The sequence below is a fragment of the Podarcis gaigeae genome (assembly GCF_964106915.1).
Source record: "Podarcis gaigeae genome assembly, chromosome: 1".
Classification (NCBI taxonomy): domain Eukaryota; kingdom Metazoa; phylum Chordata; class Lepidosauria; order Squamata; family Lacertidae; genus Podarcis; species Podarcis gaigeae.
Window position 1 is genome coordinate 134,712,668 of NC_139678.1, and position 21,716 is coordinate 134,734,383.

The 21,716-nt window shown below is 42.5% G+C and overlaps 1 protein-coding gene across 1 annotated transcript in view; it reads left to right on the plus strand.

The window, feature by feature from the left end:
• MREG (melanoregulin) overlaps positions 1-5,413 on the plus strand; it is a 33,907-nt gene extending 28,494 nt beyond the window's left edge. Inside the window, exons 3-5 of the mRNA XM_083714930.1 lie at positions 2,150-2,240; positions 2,540-2,703; positions 3,919-5,413. Of these exons, the coding sequence (XP_083571056.1) occupies positions 2,150-2,240; positions 2,540-2,703; positions 3,919-4,053 (390 nt within the window). The 3' untranslated portion in view covers positions 4,054-5,413. The remainder of the gene's footprint in view (positions 1-2,149; positions 2,241-2,539; positions 2,704-3,918) is intronic.
• The last annotated feature ends 16,303 nt before the right edge of the window (positions 5,414-21,716 follow it).

Below are 21,716 nucleotides of genomic sequence, written 5' to 3' on the forward strand. Positions count from 1 at the left end.
CATATGTGTTAGTAGAGTTTTTTTGCATTTGACATCTGTTATAAGAAAATGCCTATATCCAAATATATCATTTCGTTGTTTACGTTCTATCTGTCTTATAGTAGTTTCTATGTTAGTTATTTCCAAAGTGTGTCTCTACTTGAGACTGTAATGTGAAGCTTTGTTTCTGTATCAATATGATATACTGTATGTATCTTCCTGATCTTACACAGTGACAAGGGATGCAGGTGGCGCTGTGGTCTAAACCACTGAGTCTCTTGGGCTTGCCGATCAGAAAGTTGGTGGTTTGAATCCTTGTGATGGGGTGAGCTCCCGTTGCTCTGTCCCAGCTTCTGCCAACATAACAGGTCGGAAGCACACCAGTGCAAGTAGATAAATAGGTACCACTGTGGTGAGAAGGTAAATGGTGTTTCCATGTGCTCTGGTTTCCGTCACGGTGTTCCATTGCACCAGAGGCGGTTTTGTCCTGCTGGCCACATGATCCGGAAAAGCTTTCTGTGGACAAACACTGGTTCCCTTGGCCTGAAAGCAAGATGAGCGCCGCAACCCCATAGTTGCCTTTGACTGGACTTAACCATCCGTGGTCCTTTACCTTTTTACACGGTGACAGTACAGGCTCCTAAACAGCACCACAGCACCACCTACAGGGTTTACAAAGACAACACTCCAATTCACAAGTTTACTGCTTTGAATGAATAGGTCATTCATAAACTGATACAGGACACTCATAAAACATTCAGGCTCCTTTCATACATATGTCAAACACATTGTCGCAAGCAGAGAAAAATGCCCAATTTCCCGGTAACCATTATTCCGCAAATCAATAGTTGGAACATGTCCAGACAAATAAAGGGCTTCTCCACATGTTCGTTTAATGTGCATTTGCTCTTAGTTATGTGAGCAAGGTTTTTCAATGTGTACACATCATCCTTAACAAAATGGCAGTCCCAAATTCCTACACATTTAATCCAGATTTTCCCAATCCATGGATAATCCACCAAGGATAAATGGCCCAGTACAAAAATGTAGTCACTGCTGACAGGGAAGCTTCTTTGGTGGAATCTGCACACATATAAAAACCGTTCTGAAAATGCTTTTTGAAAAGTGTTTTTAAAAATACGTTGAATTTTTCCATAAGGCTCACTATTGCCATCTAGTGTCACATTGTATACTACACTTAAAACACAGTCATTTTATTTGCAGCTGTATAGCTGAGTCTTTGGTGCACTTTATTTTTGGGGGAAGGTAGTTTGTCATGTACCCCTCTGGGTAGGAGGGGCTTTTATTTACATACCCCTTACCTGTATATGCTGCTCAGCTGAATACAAACTAGCCATTTCGTTTCCAGTGACCAAAATGCTGCTGCACACTGAAGGCACAACAAAAACACATCTGAAGGCTATAACTACTGCAACAATATTCAACAGCAACTCCACCCCCACCCCCTTTTGCAGCCACCACAAATCAAGAGCTCTGTCACTTTGCTGCTGCCACTCTCTGTTCCATCTCCATTCCGCTGAGCAGCAGCACTGCCACTGCTGGGAGAGCACTTCTCTCCCCCCCCCCCCCAATACACACACACACACACACACACACACTGCAAAATAAAAAAATCTTCCCATTAGCGCCTTAGAGACCAACTAAGTTTGTTATTCATACTCTGAACCAGGTAACTACAACATCACTAATTTCAAAAGTTATAGCAACCAGTTAGTAGACATGTTTGTTGGAAAAAGTTGGATTTTCAGATTGTCAATTTGATGTAATTGTTTAAGCTGGTCCTCTCTGTGATTCTTTTTTAAATTGCTTTGATTTAAACCAGTCCCCTCTGCATTCAGGCCAGTAGTTCAAATTTGTGAATAGCTATGTGAGAAGGAAGCAATCCTCCCCATCAAAAATATCCACCTATAAGCAATTGTCCTGAAGCAAAATATTTGGTTGATGAGTTCAAACTCCCTGACCCCTCTCCACCCAGTGAGCATAATTAGAGTGCAGTATGGGGGAAAACTGGCTTTGGAACATATAGTGCTCCTGAATAAAATTGTGTTTAAAAGGCAAATGTACCTGTGAATGTGAAGACCCCTGGAGATCAGAGAGAGCTGAATTAAGGCATTCAGGAGTAAAGGTGGCTGATCTTCTTCCTTTGCAGGAATGGCAAAAGCTGAACTATGACATCTATACCCTGCGGCAAATGCGAAGGGAAGTGAGAAACAGGTGGAAATGCATTCTGGAAGATTTGGGTAAGCCGGTGAAGCTCAGGCTATTTTCTTATACATAATGTTTGTATGTTAACTATATGTGAGGAAGGGAAATCTAATAAACACACAAAAAGAAAAACAAAGATATACGCACTCAATTTTGTGTGATAGTGAGATATTTTTTAAAAAAACAAAAGCCCCATTACTTAATACTGTGCCCCGTTTCATTTTACCACTGGGTTTCACATGTGTCTGCAAGGTGAAGGCTACCTTTTGTTCCTTTGCAAAGATATTTGCAGTAACCTGCATTTGCTAACATGGGACTTAAAATCCTGCCCTAGGTTTTCTGAAGGAAGCAGATACCCTGTTATCCGTGACCAAACGAAGCATTGTCAGTGACTCTCAGAACATGAGGAAAGCCCGGGAGATCCTTCTGAAGCTGGCTGAGGAGACAGCTATATTCCCAACCAGCTGGGAGCTTTCAGAGAGATACCTCTTTGTGGTGGTAGGTCTTGACTTCTCTCTCTCCTGTGATTACCTTTTCATACGCTTTCATGGAACTGCTCAGTGTGATTTGGAAAGTATATTGGATTATGACCTAGTAGTGCCTGTCTAGCTGCATACAGTCCTGTTCAGGATTGGTCCCGTGTCTAGGAATGACCTATTCAGCACAAGATTTTACATCTCTGCAAGCTTGCATTAATATAGAAATATAGCAACTTTTGTGCCAAGAGCCACAGATGACATATTGACAGTTGTCTCTGGCACTGAATCAAGATTGCTTTATAGACAGTTCCTTCCAAAGAAATCTGCCCCAGAGTGTGAGCCGAGAAGACAGTTGCTAGTACCCCGGACATACAGATAGATTGTTTTACATCTGGCTCACGAAGCTGCCTTTTCAGGGCACTTGGGGCTTAAGCATACACTGGGAAAGGTTGCTAGAGAATTTTATTGGCCTGATGTGTTTTGAGATGTTATATATCAGGTCTTGTGATGTATACCAATGAGTGGAACATGACGGAGATCATAAGCGTTTCCCGTTGCAGCCCAGTGAGATTATTGGGGAACTATTCACTAAAACTGGAGTAGATATTATTGGCCCAATGCCACAAGACACAAAATTGGCAAGAAGTATAACTAAACTGTTATTGATTATTGTACTTGTTTTTGTGAAATGATTCCATTATCACAAATTAGTGCCCCTTTTGTGGCAAGAACTTTATTAAGTGTTTTTTGTTGCTGGGGCTTACCACAAACTGTCGCCAGTGACTTAGGTGGAGCTTTCATCTCCTGGTTAATGCAGCATATTTTAAAAATTACTAAAATTGAACATAGGGCAAGCCTGGCTTATTGTCATTGGATCAATGGCTTAGTTGAAAGGCTGAATAAATCTATAGGGCACATGTTGCTGAAATAGCTCATGGAAAAGAATGGGACCAACACCTTAGTTTTTGATGTGCATGTATCCTGATTCAGTGCTCCTCAAACTAGTATATGGGAAGTCTCTGCACAATCCGTTAAGGGAGTGTTGTAAAGAAGCCCTTTGTCTGTTTAAGATTATATACAGAAGCTACAAACAACCTTGAGTGGTGTTTGGAAAACTTCCCAAGAGAGTCTTTAAGTTGCCCAGCAGGGGCAAAAACGTCACTATGATAGAAATTCTACCTGGAGATAAAGGGTTGAGTTTGCTTGGAGTTCAGCCACTTTTTCTCTTGTGCAGGATCGTCTCATTGCCCTTGATGCTGCTGATGAATTCTTTCGAATTGCCAGTGCAACCTATCCAAAGAGTGAAAGATGCACAGTGAAAGGGGAAGTCAATCTGATTGCGGTCCAGTTCAGTTCTTCTCCGTCATAACACTGATCGCCTTTGGATGAACTTTTGATTTTGAAGTAATGTGACTTCTTCCTTCAGGAAACTAGTATATCTCAGAAGTGCAGGATAAATCCAGGATGATGTACCTGTTGTACCAGTTGTATAGCGTGATGCAATAGAGACTCTCCTTGACTCAGGAGAAGTCTGTGATTGGAGTCTGCTATAAGCTTTGGTGCTAGATTAGATACCGGCAGTAGTCTTACAGCTGCAGTGAATATAAAAAGTGCAGGGACAGAAACCTCCTGTACTGCTTCAGATGTAATGTTTTTCTCTTTGACAGCTTGGTACAATTGGTACAGTTATTTCCCATAACTGACCATTTTCCTGTGTTCCTGTTTAAGTAGGATTTTAACAGGGTGGAAAGTTAACTCCTTTTAAAACTGCCATTTCATCAGGTTCCTTCTCTCTTGAGAATACACCATGTATCGTGCCAGCAAAACTCCTCATATCCATCTATGCAATTAGAGATTCTCTGTCTGGTAAATGTGGGTGATGTATTCATCAACAATGGCAGAATGTTGTGAGAACCATCAGAAACCATACTGCAAATTACTTCCTAGCAGCAAAAGAGTCTTACTCTGTCTTAATTAGCATTTTTAGAAGTGAAGAAATCAAATCCTGCTATTCTGAGCTGGTTTTGCCTCAAGATTCAAAAATCTACAATGGCTGTTACTGAGCTTTCCTCATCATAGCACGAATCCATTGTTCCACTGTGAAAGATTATTGTGTAAGCATCTTTTTAAAGATGTTGTATTGAAAACATCTGCAAGCCTTCCTTTTGTCCTAGATCCGTATGCAGTAGCTATTGATTCCAGTTGCCTCCTTTGTTCCAGCTGATATTTTTATCACATACTGAACTTGGACATTACGGTGTCCTGAGGTTTGGCTCGAAATGGAACATTTAGTAATTGAGGGGCACTTTTTTTTGCACTTGCATCTATTTTTCACCAACCTGTTGGAACAAATGTGTTTATTGAAATCTATATTGTGTTACAAAAGCTAATGATACAAAATGTTTTAATATAGCTCAAATAGTATCTTGCTGTTTTGGTCTGGTAATGAGCCATGGTTTTAAACTATGGATGTGGTGATGGTTCATTATCACTACTACTTTTTTAAAGCAAAGAGCTGGTGCTCTCACCAGATGGTATTTGGTTTTTGTGGTTGCAACATACCTAACAAAATGGCAAGAGGTATTTTAAGTGTTTGTACCAGTGATGTTAAAACAGTTATATGAAATGTGTGCTTTGTCACTTCCTGGGGGGGAGGGGGGGAACTGTATTGATTCTATACTTTCATACCTTAATTTAATAAATAAAAAGTCCTTATGTGATTCTTCCCTGTTTTGAAGTATGTTTTGTCTTTGTAAAGCAGATTAATGAATGCTAGACACATTGAAATTCCAACCATTTTTCTAAGGCAATTTAGAAATTGTAGAATACAAAAAAACTATCTGGTCCTTGCAGATTACTTTGTGAAATTTACAATGTAGTTCTATGCATACTTACTTGAGAACAAAGTCCCATTGTGATTTATTGGTTACTCTCTAGAAAGTATGTTTAGGATTGCAGCCTAAGCATCATGCAGAAGGAGAGCTGCACTGCATGTTGTTCAGTTTCAGTATTTGGGTGAGAAATTACACACTTTCTCTCCCCCTCCCCTCCCACACTATTCATGGCTCCCTTGCCTCAAAATATTTTGTTGGGAGTTGCTACCTGATAGGAGGATACCAAGGATGCTGCCCAGATAATCCTGATTCATTGTGGAGCGCCATTTAATTTCTGTTCCTGTGCTATATTTAAGGATATTTTATAAGCCACTGAGATCCTCTTGGGTCTATATAGCAGGATATACATATTCTACCTAATACAAAAAGTCTTGTGGCCTGTCTCAGTAACATTTTTATTACAGCAAGTGTTCTAATATCAAACATGTGTTCAACAGGTTACCACAGAGGTGGTGAACTTGTTTTTCTCCAAATGTCGCTGGACTCCAGCTCCCATCATCCCTGGCTATCAGCCGGCCGACTGAGGTTGCGGAACTCCAACTCACAACGGCATCTGGGAGAAGCACAAATTCCCCATCCCCAGGTTGCAGTGATTAGGGCTGGACCAAAGGTTTCCCTTTGCTGACCAAAGAAAGGAAGACTTACTCTGTCCACAGAAGGGGGCCTTTTGAATCTGAATGCAAGTCTTCCCATGATTAGCTGTTGTTGTGCACCTAACGTTGTGCATCTAATATCAACATTTAGGCTCCAGTTGCCATCTCATTCTTTTCTCAATCATATCTAACAATAACGCTGGTAGGTTCTGGGCTGTGGGATCTGATAATGGCAGCTAGCGGATTGAGGTTGAATCCTGACAAGACAGAAGTACTGTTTTGGGGGGGGGCAGGGGGCAGGCAGGTGGGGGGGAATCCCTGGTCCTGAATGGGGTGACTGTGCCCCTGAAGCCTTGGGTAGGGTTGCCATACATAAGGAATTTCCTGGACATTTCCAGAATACTGCAGTCAGAAGCAGGGCAGAAATGAGCAAATCCGGACGTATGACAACCCATCTTGGCAGCGTTGGTTTTGCCGATTTTCCTTTTAAAAAAGCTCAAAAATGGCAATTTTCTTTTGCTCAACAACTTTGGGCAAAACTAAAAACTCAACAACTTTTGTGGCAACCCTAGCCTTGGGGTCCTTTTGGACTCACAGTTGTCCATGGAGGTGAAGGTTAATTCTACTAGCTCCACCTGTTATGCCGGCTGAGACCCTCCCTGCCCACAGGCCGTCTCGCCAGAGTGGTCCATGCTCTGGTTATCTCCTGCTTGGACTACTGCATTGTGCTGTACGTGGGGTGTGATCACTTTGGTGACATGGTTGCAGATTCAACCCCTGGCATTTCCAGTTAGAGCTGGGAGGGTCCTGGTCTGAAATCCTGCACAGCTGCTGCCAGTCAGTGTAGACAATACTGAGATAGATGGAGCAATGGCATCTCTCAGCCTCAGGCAGCCTCCTGTGTTCTCCACTCAAATGTACTCTCACAGGCTGCCGCGGCTCCACTACTGGAAACAGTGCTTAGGAAATCAGAAAAAAGTTATTTGCCACTATAGCCAGAGAATTGGGGCAAAATTTAGGGGTAGCAAATTTTGGACAGATTTATTCAAAATATGCCTGTCTTGAGGCTCAACCTTGCTGTTTCCTTAGATTATTGTTGTAGCAACAGCAGGCAAGTAGCACCAAGAAGGAGCTGGGCGTTTGCATTGGGAACGGTTCAAGATGATGCCACCATATTGTAGTCTAGTAAGCTTCTTGGATGCCCATTATCCCCCACTGCCAAGAGGAGATGGCTAGTCGAGGAGGGCAGGGCCTAGTCAGGGCCACTGATTGGTAGTCCTGTTCCTGCTGTAGTTCTCTGTCGCTGTCCACAAGGTTCTCCTAGGCATCTTTTCCCCTCTGAATTCCACAGGGTGGCAACATAGACTTTAGAATGTCAGAATGTGGAGGTTGCTGTTAGCTGTGAGTTCTTTCGCCTCCATTCACTCGCCTTTGCCGTGCATTCTTTAAACCTCCTCTATGTTTTCAGGAAGCAGAGAGAGAAAGAGGCACTTTACATTTGAAGGTGCTGATAACTGAATTCCCACCTTAATTCTCAACTAGGATTTTTTTATTATTATAAGCCAAACACCACAATTCTATGATTCTATGTGAGGTTAGGGAGAGGATTGGTCGGGAAGTAATAGGTCTTTACTCAGTCAAATAAATAGTCCCTGCAAATGTGTTCTCCCTCCCTGCTGCTAGTTTTGAAATATCTTGCCCCCATATGAACCTGCCTGGAGCCTAAGATCATCACCCTTGAGAGTGGCAACAGGACTGTTGTGTGGTGAGCCAACCTTGTCATCTGTTTGATGCCAGACAAAGGCATTTTTTGCTTTCTCAGCATTTGGGGATAGCGCCCATGATATTGTATTGTTTAGCCTGTTTTAAATAGGTTCAAACGGTTTTATTATTGCAATTTTTACTTGGTTGTAAGTCACTTGTGGCTCAGATTTATCCCCTGACACTTTGCTGGTCCTGAGCGCCTTCACTTGTCAAAGCAGCAACCTCTCTCTGGCGATTCCTTCTCATCTTTGCCTTCTGAAAATAGAGCTGGGCGATATATTGATAGAGTTTGGTGCCCCCCCCCACCCCAAACCTGCCAAGCAGAGACCCAGATCTGCTTTCTTTTCTTTTCTTTTTTGCTGACAAGAGAATTATGCTTTTAGCTAATTGTGGTGCTGTGACAAAAAGTTTTGTCTGCCCATGCCATATTTACACAGCCACATTATGTCTGTGCCATGTTAGTATCAGAAGCATCTTGCAGCATAGCATTTAAAGGAAAAGAGACACATGGGTTAATTTAGTGAATCTCATTATGGGGCCATCTTGTGGCTGATTATAGCTGAACTGTGCTGAGCTTGGAGTGTGCAGAGAGCCAGAGTGCAAGAGAACTGTTGGCAGCATTCTGGGTTTTTTTGTGGGGGGCTGGAGAGTTGAGCAGCTGAGCTCTGATCCCTTCTAGTTTAGAACGCCACCCCTCTCAGCCCTGCAGCTTGCTGAGCACTTTGTAAACGCCAGGAAGTCTCACAGAACTTAGTAGCATTTACTGAGTGAAGCTGCTGTTATAAGAATTGCAGGTAAAGGTAAAGAATTGCAGGTAAAGCAGATTGCAGGTAAAGCAATCAAAACAGGATTTCTGTTGTAGACCGCCTCCTTCTGTGATGTATGTGGTGGTCTTGGACTACAAGGTGGGCAATTTCAGAAATCTATATAAGGGCTTGCACACCATTGTTCTGGGTTCCTCTTCCCGCCTGCGTGTGGTGAGTGAGGATCCTGTTGCAACAGTTTAATAAAGATCAGGCTTACTAGCTGCTTTGCTTCTCAGTTTTCTCTGGTTGGCCTCTGTTATTTTCTCCTACCAATAGAGGACTCTATATGGGCCCTTGGATAACCCATAAGGGAAAAGGAGCAGTTTTTTCTTATAACACCTGCATACTATAGGTTAGACTGACAAGGGCACTCATCTATGCAGACTACATTCTTTCACGATTCTTTAGGTCCTGTTACTTAGCCAATTCTCCACCTCCCATAGGAATATGAGTTTTAAACTTGTAAGGGCTGCTTTTCACACTATATTGATATAGGTTTTTCGGGGGGGGGAGGGAGCCCCAAACCCTAGAAATTAATAAATCCCAAGATTTTGATTGGGGTATGGATTAAAGCTCTTGAAGCTACCAACACGAGTTTGACCAAACTGCAGGAGGCAGTGGAAGAAAGGAGTGCCTGGCGTGCTCTGGTCCAGGGGGTCACGAAGAGTCGGACACGACTAAACAACAACAAATGGATTAAAGTACAAGCCGTAGAGCTGTGCCGGACAGGGAATTCCTGGGCTGACTTATGCAAACCAGCCTGGCTGGCTTAGTGAAGAGCAAACCTGTTAACATGACAAAAGGCCTTGATGGGCCATGGGGAGAGGAATCATTTAGCCTGGGGAGTGAGATGTTACTAAGGTGATGGGATGTGAGTTTGGGGGGATAGGAAAGGGGAATTTCGGGGCAAGCATTGCTGGGAAGCAGAAGCAGAAGGAAGAGCTGAGATCCATCTTGGCTAGGCTGGCTGCAAGCAGCTTGTTTTGTTGCCTCTTGAAATAACCATGCAGTGACATCTGGACTCCCTCCATGCAGACTAAGGGTGTAAATAAGTGAATAAACTATATTTCTCTTTTTTTAGAAATATTTTTATTCATTTTACAATACAAAATCATAAAAACACATAACAAAAATTTTCACAAATGCATTCTTTTGGACTTCCCTCAGCTCTTCTGCAAATCCTCCGTTTTAATATTTCTTCCACATTTCTTAATTTAATATTGCCTTTTATTAAAAACCTCCTCCCTCTTATTCCCTTTTTTACAGTATTTCTAATATTTTTTTTTCACAGAGCCTCTTGCAAACCCACAAACGTTATTTGTTCATCGCATATACTTTTCAAATAGTCTACAAATTTACTCCAGTCTTCAGTGAACCTGTGGTCTCGTAGGTTTCGGATCCTTCCTGTTAATTTATCGAGTTCTGCATATTCCATTAACTTCATTCTCCATTCTTCCATCGATGGTAGTTCTTCTTGTTTCCATTTTTGGGCTAGAAGTATCCTTGCCGCTGTTACTATGTATAAAAAAAGCTTATAGTCTTTTCTGTTTATTTCATTTCCTACCATTCCTAACAAAAATGCCTCTGGTTTCTTAATGAATGTATATTTCAACATTTTTTTCAATTCATTATATATCATTTTCCAGAAGCCTTTCACCTTCTTACATTCCCACCACATATGATAAAAAGTCCTTTCTTTTTCTTTACATTTCCAACATTAATTACACATTTTATACATTCTTGCTAACTTGACTGGTGTAATATACCACCTATATACCATTTTTATAACATTTTCTTTTAATGCAGTACAGGCCGTAAATTTTAACCTTTCATTCCATAGTTTTATCCATTCACATTAGCTGTATATTATATCCAAAATCTCTAGCCCAATCAATCATAACCAATTTAATTTCTTCATCTTTGGTGTACTATTCTAGTAGCAATTTATACATCTTAGATAAAATTTTAAAATCCTTATTCAATATCTCTATTTGAAATTTTGATTCTTTTTCAACATAACCTTTCTCTTTTAACTCTTTTTTAAACATTTCATTAACCTGATAATAATGCAACCAATCATTAACGTATTCTTTAACCTCCTCATAAGGTTTCATTTTCCATTTACCTCCTTCTTTAACAATCAAATTCCGAATAAACTATATTTCTTAAAGCCACGACAGTCTCCGCCACGTCTTCGGTTCTCCAAAGGAGCACAGATCCTGTATCCATGGGGCCTGGGACCCCATGGGCTCTTGCCACCACTCGGCAGAGAGAGGGGCAGGCACCGGACTTTGTAACAATATTAATAAGACCTCAGATGATTCTCCTCAGCTGAATACATTTGTTTTATTTCCAACCCACTTTTCTACAAGCATGATGGATAGAAGTGAGCTGCCAGATACAAATGTTCGTCATACATATAGCTGACTCAGTGCAACTAGATTTCCAAACACTGCAGTCCATGGGCCTCTCTGTCTGGGAAGCAGCTGCATTTAGACAAGAAAAGGACCTAGGAGACCCCAGTTGAAATCCCCATCCAGCCAGGGAGGTCACTGGATGACCTTGGGCCAATCACTATTTCTCAACCTAGCCTACCTCATAAGGTTCTTGAGATGATAAAAATGAGAGAGGATAATGTAAAATTTAAATATGTTATAGTTTTGATGTTAATTTCTATAAACTGCAAAATAAACATGTTACAGAAATGTAAGCACAACACAAAGCTTATATTTATTACATTTTGTAATGTTTCCAAAAGTTAAAACATAAATGTAAAATGTTATGAATAGTATACTCTCAAGTAGCGTTCATTCCTTAAATTATATAGCATAGTACTACTGACCTTATTTCAAAATTTCCACATTTAAGGAGAAATGTGAATTCTCACTGATAGCTCAAGTAACTGAAATGGAAATGGTTGCTTACCCTTTCAGAGTGGGTGATGGTTGCGGCCCAGCCTGGCTTCTGGGGACGGGGAGTGAGCGATGCCTCCCTTCTTTGCAGCTGACCATTGGCTTTGGCCCTGGCCAGCTGTGGGTAACATTGGGATGGCTCACCAAAACCACAGTTACGTAAATTGGCCAGTCGTGGTCTTCAAGGTGGGCAGAGCTTTGACAGTGGACCAGAGGGAGCAAGGCTTCACTCTGGTTTGCTGTAGCAGTTTAAAAGGTTGGCTACACTCTGACCAAGTGGCACAGTTGGTGGCAGATCAACCTGCCGACCCACTAGGTACCATGGGCTGTGGATATTGCATTATTAAAATGTGGGTATAATTGGTTGCCATATTCAGGGCCCACCAGGAAGAAATTTGCCTGCAAATTGGGCCCGTCGGTGGGCGGGGTTTGCCTACCTCATAGCAGTTCTCACAAATTTGGGTGGAATTGAGTTGAGTCCTGTACATCAACATTGGGTACAACCTACCCAGGGGGTCCGTGGCACCATTCAAAAACTACCATAGAGATTTCAGCTTGCAACTTGACGTGGCCCTTAACCCAGGCATGACCCTGAAAATCACCAGTCAGCAGGCAAGAAAGTTGATGAGGCCTAAGCTGAAGCCTAGCTACATCTGCAATCAGTGGATGGGTGTAACACTAAAGGTAAAGGTAAAGGTACCCCTGCCCGTACGGGCCAGTCTTGACAGACTCTGGGGTTGTGTGCCCATCTCACTCAAGAGGCCAGGGGCCAGCGCTGTCCGGAGACACTTCTGGGTCACGTGGCCAGCGTGACATCGCAGCTCTGGCGAGCCAGAGCCGCACACGGAAACGCCGTTTACCTTCCCGCTGGTAAGCGGTCCCTATTTATCTACTTGCACCCGGAGGTGCTTTCGAACTGCTAGGTTGGCAGGCGCTGGGACCGAGCAGCGGGAGCGCACCCCGCCGCAGGGATTCGAACCGCTGACCTTTCGATCGGCAAGTCCTAGGCGCTGAGGCTTTAACCCACAGCGCCACCTGCGTCCCCTGGTGTAACACTAGATGGAGACAAATTCCTCTTCTGCATTAACCACTAGATGGCAGCGGAAACCTGCACCTTGGTTTCTATGATCAGTGGATGTTCCACAAGTCTACTCCAATCCATATTTCTGTGCTCAAAGCATAAAATGCACATCTTTTTAAAGGACTGCTGTTGTTGTTATTCTTTTGTAGCTCTCTAATATCAATTTGGTGGACGCTAAAAACAACCACCCTATTATGATAAGAATCCCTCAGTTGTGCCCTTTGTTCCTTGCATTTTTCAAATGTTTTACAATATCACACTCTTTGCATTGCAGATTAATTCATCTCAAATCACTGCTTTGCTGCCTTTTGAGCATTCTTTAATAGTTACTAACATTATACTTCCTGGTCCACTTTAGGCAAAGTCTATACATGACAAGCCTGGGCTCTTGACCAACAGATTCCTTCTTTCAAATATCCAGACACAACAGCCTGAATGATTTTGCCCACTCCTGGTTCATATTAGCCACTGTCAGAGCGGATGTAGTTTCTGAAACCTGAAAGAATTTGCCCCAGCCTGAGCAATGTTTTTTGGCTGGAATCTACTACAGCAGGGGAACAGTTAAAGAACTTGCCTGGACTTCAGAGTTCTGATTCAGGAGACCTAAAGCGCCCTGAAAGTTATTGTTTTATCAAATTCTGGCCCAATGACAGCAAACCATGAATCAAGGGAAGCCAGCTCTATTGGAGAGTTGACTTTTTAAGGAAAACGCGTCTGAGGCTCATGTCAGAGGACTGCACACTCTGGAAGCTCTTATATTGCTCTGCACTCTTGCTGAGGATATAATGAATACCAGGCCTATTTTCCTTCAGTCTTTGCATGTCTAACTCTCCCCTCTTTCAACTCCCTCTCATGGGTTCTGAACTCCAGGGAGATTTCACTTTTCCATGGGTAACAATACCATAGGAGAAACTGTGCAAGCAAGTCTATGATCTCATCATTGTCATCTTCTGGAAACCAGCCCCTGACAGAACTTTTCCATTTGTTTTTCCATTTCCGCATGCAGGGGATGAAGTGGGTTTCCTGTAAATGGTTCATGTGAACTCTACCAAAAGCAGCAAGGAAGCTTGATTATATAGATTCTCCCCAGGGGAAACCCAGCCTTCTGAAACTGTTGTGCCCAGACTCTCTCTCCCCCATATAAGGAATTCTGATTTCTTAATCATAGCTTTTTTAATTGTCAAATAATTCTGTGTACATTGCGGCAGCCTTTGGCTATGTGCAATAAAATTGACTGAGACTAATCATAGCTTTTCCAGGAATGTGTGTCTTTTATACTGGGTTTTCACATTTGGATATATTGTTTATATTTGCGTATTTTTTTTGGCAGAATTTGCTGGCTGCATTTTATCGAGAGTACCAAAACTTGCTACAGGTCCCTGTCCCTTAATGGGTTTCAGAGACTTTCTGGAACCCAGTATGTAGTATACAGGAGTTGGGGGAGGTGGATTTTGATGGCTACCTGTCCCAGATTATATATGGCATACCCTCTAACACTTCTCTGATGAAAATAGGGACATCCTAAGGAAAAGTGAGACACCTTTGAGAACCTTGAGGAGGGATTTGCAATGAGTCATAGAGGTGGGTGTTCTAAGGGGAGTTCCAGGACTTTGGGGAGGCAAGAGAGAACCACAGAGAGGAGCAGAAGATACTCAGGCAACTGAGGAGAAATCCTGTGGAAGGAGATACTGGGGTGTGCGGTCAAAGGGGGTCACAGTTCCTCCTATTTATTTTAGTCTCACTATTTTGCTGAAGTAGCATTTTCTCCTGTCTGGTCTGTGAATGACACAGACTGGAATGGGTGTGGGGTTAGGGTTATAAGGCTTACTCACCAGTTAGTCATCAGCCACTCGCTCTTGGGGATGATGGGTTCAAATGAAGTTCTGAAAGGTGACCCAATAAAACTGCTGTAAAATGTCCCAGGTGAACGAAAACCTGGCTTGAAGTCTGGATCCTCCATCATATGTGGTTCAAAATGAAAAAGCAGCATCCATTTCCCCCAACTAAGCTAAAAGCCATATGGACAGGCTGAGCCACAACATTAGTTAATCTGTAGACTGAAACCTTATTTTTCACAAGTGTGACAGCGATACCTTCAGGAGGCTGTTTCTGAAAAGGGAAGCCTGAATCCCATAAGCACTTGGTGCCTGAATACAAGTGTAAATGTCTTGTTGGATTATTCCAGACAGAAGTGGCTCCACAGCTCACAGTCTGAAGGCTCAAGTGAATGTATTCATGCCCACTGCTCACTCTGGTAAAACATGTTCAAATTGATCCAGGCAGACTATGATGTGTGGGAGTCCATATCAGAAAACAGGCATGGCTTTTTAAAAATAAAAATAAATTCTGGGACTTAAAATTTCTTCCATACAAACTGATTCCTTCAGGAGCAATCAAGTTTTATAACCAAGTTGAAATAAGCTCTTGAGATCTAGGGGCCTCAGTGCACTAGTTGGGAGGGGATAATATTCACATTGAGTCAGAACATTTGCTTTTGATAAACACATAAATAAAAATATCTGCACATTAGTTTTCCATTGGTTTCTAGGCTTGGGATTACCCACTGTGTGCAGGGGAAGGGGTGGAGGAAGATGGGACGAGGAAGACTCATCCGTTCTTGGATAGCTTGCAGGAAGCTTGGCTGAAAGCTGGTTGGTTTCCAGTAAGAAGTCAGAATTATGTATTTATCATATTCCTCTTGCTTTCTCCTCGCCTTTAAAGCCAGAGATGCAAAACTTAAAATATCACATTTCTAGTTCTGAAACCTGGCATTGATTTGATTATTTGATTATTTAATTTTTCTTTATCAGAGTTAAGTGTGTCCTACATCCTTATTTCAACTGCACTTCTTATTCTGTAAGTACTACAGAGTGCAATATAATATGACCAGGAAACCTTTCTTTGTGGGGTGCTGGGTAATGTACTACAGAAGTTTTGGTTAATGTATGACTCTGTGTTTCATTGATAGTTTTTTTGCTTGCTTGAAATTGCAGTTCTATAAAAACCTGCTCAAATAGTTAAGGCATACTAGATACACTCTGATGAATATTCAAGTAGATATGAAAGCCAGGGGAACTGATTCCAGACATCTAAGGTACCCTGGCGAGGCTGTAGGACAAACAAGTATACCTGCTAATCTTTTCCCCAGAAAATGAAGAACTAGAGAGAAAAATGTGAGTTTAGCATTCTTAAGATCTGAGACATTTTAAAGAGAATTTAAGGTACAGTATGATCACATCTTATGCACATTTAACTTGCAAAATTTCAGCTCTGCTTGGTTGAAGGCAGGCTAGTTGAAGGCAAAAAGCTTAAAACCTATTTTTGTGCTCTCTGCCTTGGTGTTCTAGTGTCTCCTGATATTTTCCAAAGAAATAGGGACAATTCATTTCAAGGTGTGTCACATTTTGGTGTACAGTGAAACCTTGGTTGTTGAATGTAATCTGTTCCGGAAGAGAGTTCGACTTCTGAAACGTTCAGCAACCAAGGCGCAACTGCCGGCCTGTAAAATCCATTGCAAAAATTGGAGATACGCACCTCAGAAGCTATTTGACTTTTAAGGCATGTTCAGAATCGGAAGCATTCACTTCCGGGTTGTCAGCGTTCAGGTTCTGAATTGTTTGGCTTCCAAAGTGTTCGACAACTGAGGTTCCACTGTACCTTGTTAAAACCCTGATTATGAAAGAACTGAAGTAGAAAGCTTACAAGAGCAACCAGGATGTATGTTCCTTGGAGCAGGTCCCTAACGATGCTAATAATGAAACTTACCATATTTTTCGCTCTATAGGATGCACCGGACCATAGGAGGGGGAGAACAGGAAAAAAATAATTCTCCCCCTCTCTGCTCAGCGCCCCTTCAGCGAAGCGGCAGGAGAAACGGAGCCCCTTCCACTGACGGAGCCCCTTCGCGAAGTGAAGCCTGGAGAGCAAGAGGGATCGGTGTACACCGACCCCTCTCTCTCTCCAGGCTTCAGGAGGCTATCCGCAAGCCTTCGTAGCGCAGCGGTAACTCCGGGGGCTTCAGGCGGCTTCAGTGAAAGCAACACAAAGCCTCCAGAGCGCAGGGGGAGCTCTCCCTCTGCGCTTCGTAGGCTTCGTGTTACTATTGCTGAAGCCAAGGAGCCTGCATTCGCTCCATAGGACGCACACACATTTCCCCTTCATTTTTGGAGGAGAAAAAGTGTGTCCTATAGAGTGAAAAATACGGTAAATGCATTTTCTTGCAGCTAGTTATGTAACCCTAACCTCTCTTTACTCAAATTCAGTTTCTGTTACTTAGCTATGACAGTTAAATTCTTTTAACACCATACAGCTTCCTTCACAGATTATTCCCTGCTTCATGAGCAAGGGGCACTCAGTTACCCACTCTTCACAATCCTACTCCTGAGGGTTTGCAAATAGTATAACAGACGTAGGGGATCCCCTCACCCTTTGCGACTGGTTTGGGAGTCTTATCTACCTAGAAGAACCCTCACCTCCTGGCTAGAATGAGACCCAGGTGTCGTCTGCATTCTGTCTCTCCCGGCTCAGACTCGGCCCTCCAGGTCTGTGCACCTTCCCCAGACCCTCAACGTGGTCTCCCTGTCTAAGCCGCAAGGCTCTGTCCTCTTGCCATAGGTAGTCTCCTCACTCAGTGTGGATGTTTAACTCAAATCTGAACCAGTTCTCCCTATCTCACAACTCAAATCAAACCCTGTCCAACTTCTCAAATCCAGCCCTATCTACCGTAACTCTCTCCTTTTATTCTCCTTTTTATGCTCCTCTGCCCTCTGTGGCTAACTGACTTTGTAGCCAATCAGCAACAGGCTCCAGCACGCTGGTGGAATTTCAGGGGGACTGAAATGCATCACGGCTGTCTTCAGGTGTCTTAAAAATCACAGAGCTGACTACTGAAAAGGCCCTCTAGCTGGTTCCCTGTAACCTCTCCTCTTGCAATGAGGGAACCACTAGCTGGATCTCAGTGTCTGGGCTGGACGCTGGGGGTGGAGATGCTCCTTCAGGTATACAGGGCCAAAGCCATTTAGGGCTTTAAAGGTTAGCAGCAACACTTTGAATTGTGCTTGGAAATGTACTGGGAGCCAATGCAGTTCTTTTAGGACTGGTACTGAAATGCTTTCTAGGATTGTTAAATTATTGTGATAAACTCTTACTACATTGCCAACTTAGTATTAGACCCATTGCTCAAGTTTTTGCAAATGGGAGCAAGGTTACACTTGGGTTGTGAACAAGGTACAGCTTTTGTGGAAACAAATAAATTATTGAGGTTGTTTACAAGACACGATGAGGAGTCCCATGGCACTTTTAAGACTAAATGAGCAGAAACTACACAAGCACACTGAGGCACGCTCTAGCTGCATTTCATGTCCAGATATATTTTCCTTCTGAATGCTCCCCCCCCATGTTCACTTTCAAATGTGTTTGTTCAGGACTGCTGCCCTGTATACAAGCTCATACCTTTAGCACTTATTAATTAACACAGAACTACAAATTATTTCTTGGTTCTATATTCACAGTCACTAAAGTGAATTAGATGTTCCAGTTCACTTATGCGCATTGACTGAAGTGGAATATCCATTCTTTTAGTACCCTGTAAATTTAAAAAGATGGTTAAAGGGTGCTAAGGGATATTTACTTCTGTTCATCCAAACAGCTGCAGCAGCACAATACATTCACAAGGACCAAGTGAAAGCTGAAATTAATGATGATACAGCTTGGATTCTGCCCCACCCCCACCCAATGAATCGCCATGGCTGCCTGAACTTTTGGGACATTGACTATGAGTCCTTCTTTATGAAGATGTATATATGGGAGGGCCCCACCTTACTTTCATAAGACTTGCTACACAGAGTACATCTGTTTCCTGTTTCATAAACCGCAATTTAATGCTTGTCATTTTTGAGCAAGCTATAGTAACAAAAAATTGTTCCCACTTCCATCTGCTGCGTGAATGTGCAAATCTGGCAGATGAAACTCTGAATACTTTGTGTCAAAATCACAGTTTGTCTTCCTGTATTTCAGATTCTCCCTCATCACAACCTCTGGGACTTTTAGAGTGTTATGCTGCTCTATAGAAGCGCAAAAGTAAACTGTTGTTTACGTACCAACAGTTTTAATGGATTTCCCCTCATAATAAATACATGACTAAAATGCAGTTTGCAGCATACTAATTTTGACATTATTGTTGAAGTTATTACTATTTTATTTTTATTAAATCGCACAGCAGCATCAATACATATGCCTTTTTAGTTTATGGGAATTCTTCAAAATGCTATGTCTAGCTAAACCACACATTACAGAGAATTAGGTAGTGGACTGATGTGGTACATTTCTAGACCATGTTGGCTTCTGTCCTTTTGCTAAAATTGTTGGTTGTTAGTTTGCTTGAGTGGAGGAGCTTTCTTTCTTTCTTTCTTTCTTTCTTTCTTTCTTTCTTTCTTTCTCTCCGCAAGGGTGTCTATAGATGTTTTGCATGTGTTTGGAGGGAGTTGTTTGTGGTGCCCAAAAAGTCTCTTTGTGGCAAACTATGTTCCTAGGTCCCCAAAGGCTCCTTTCCCAGACCACACCAGTTCTGACTGCAGGTGGAAGCAAGGCTGAGTGAGTCATACTTGCATGCAGGCATGCTTATTGTTTAAAAAAGGAAATAAAAAGTAAATTGCCTGTATTAAAGCTACCACTTTAAAGTTTTGGCGTATCATTCTCTCATATATGCTACACAGGAAGGGAGGTGTTTTGTCAGAGTATTCAAAAAATATGATGTCCTGCCTACTCATGGAAGTGACACAGTCCAGAATCAAGCTACCTTCAGCGACCACCTCGCTCTGTCTGTCTGGGGTGGGGAACCTGGGGCCCTCCCAAAGTTGCTGGGCTCCCAACTCCCATCAGCTTCAGCCAGCATGGGCAGCGGCCAGGGATGATAGGAGATGCAGCACCCAGAATTGTAGCTCTGCTAACTACTTTCAGTCAAGTACTGCCATTTTCATTTCTGCCAAGGCTCCAGTGTGTTTAGCAGTCACCAGGCATGTAAAAAGTAATTTCCTATTATTATTTATCTTTGTATCTGCATCTTTGGCTCTCCTGTCCATTGCCCCATCCCCACCCTCCTGCATGCCCTCTTAACACATAAGGTGGGCTGTTGGTGTCTTGCACACCACAGAAACATGCAGAATGCCATAGCAGGAACTGCAGGTGACACTTATGCAAAAAGAACCAGCTGCACAAATGTGAGATGGGGGACACCTGGCTTTTGAATAGTACATGTGAAAAGGATTTAGGGGTTGTAGACCAAAAGCTTAACATGAGTCAATAGTGTGATGCAGCAGCAAAAGAAGCTAATGCTATTCTAGGCTACATCAACAGTAGTAGTAGTTGTTATTGGGAGGCGAATGGCGCTGTAGTCTAAACCACTGAGCCCCTTGGGCTTGCCAGTCAGAAGGTTGGTGGTTTGAATCCCCATGATGGGATGAGCTCTCATTGCCCTGTCCCAGCTTCTGCCAACCTAACAGTTCAAAAGCACACCAGTGCAGGTAGATAAATAGGTACCACTGTGGCACGATGGTAAACGACGTTTCCATGTGCTCTGGTTTCTGTCACGGTGTTCCGTTGTGCCAGAAGTGGCTTAATCATGCTGGCCACATGACCTGGAAAGCTGTCTGTGGACAAACACCGGCTCCCTCGACCTGAAGCGAGATGAGCGCTGCAACCCCATAGTTGTCTTTGACTGGACTTAACCGTCCAGAAGTCCCTTACCTTTACCATTTTAGTATAGTGTCCAGATTAAGGTAAGTAATGTTACTTCTCTATGATCCTATTATTCTATGATTTGAGGAACAGTATTGAAATCCCGTGTGTTAGTGATGATGGCCCTGAGTTTAATCTTTTCTTTGTATGATGACCCTGGAGATTGTTATCTGGTGGTGAAAGAGTTAAATGAAAACGTTGCAGTATTTTGTACTGTACAGTATTTGTTTTCATTCTGGATGCCACAAGGAAATGTGGTTGAACCCTCTGGAACTGCGCAGGCCTTTAAAATGTTTAAACTGCAGAAGAGGGCATTGGTTAAGTTAAGCTGTGATCATGGGAACAGGAGATAAAGATAGTCCCTCTGGGGCTGGAGTGAACTTTGTGATGGTGAGTCTTGAAATGCAGTTGCTATGGAATTTCAGTTACAACTGCTATGAACCACCTGTGGATCCTTCTGTTTATGACAAAAACTTTTATTTCTGTGTTGAAGAACTGATCTGGAAAAGTAAGCGGTGGTGGAGTGATATAGGAATGCGAGGGAACATGGCTCCAGGACCTGTTTTTGGAGAGGATCCAAAATTTCAGGGTTACACGTTTATCATAGCACTGCCATATTTCAAAAAGTGGAAATCTCCAAAAAAAGAGAGCAGTTTTAAAGTTATTTTTAAGGGAAAAATAAACACTTCCCAACACCATTTTTGACGGACGAATCCTGGCTGTGTCCAGGAAATTCCAGATGCATGGCAGCCCTACCAGAACACCAAGGCAATCAACAGACCCTACCTCACGAACTTAATCCTTATCTTTCCTGTGTGTTGTGTTTCAGAGTAAATGAAACAGCTAAAGAATGTTCCATCTATTCTGTTACTGCTGAGCTCCTACTTCCATTTCCCGTCAACTCATCAGTGTATTAATATGCTGGTTACATACAGTTAAAAGCACCGTGGAAAAGCCCTCTCCCACTCTTTTGGGAAAGCTTATTTCAGGTGTCCTCGACCTTTGGATGACTGAAAAGCTAGCAGGGTAATGATGTCACTGCACTTCATGCTGCTGTAGCCTCAGTAACTGAGATATCATGCAAGAATTACTTTCTCTCAGGAGATGAATTCATTCAGGTGTTTAACTTTCAGTAAACATATGCATATTGCTTCCCAAAGTGAATTGAGGGCTTTTTCTTTAGGCTGCCTAAACATTTTTTCCTTCTTCTTTGGTCAGACAGAGTTCTTTTTATTTTCATACACTCCC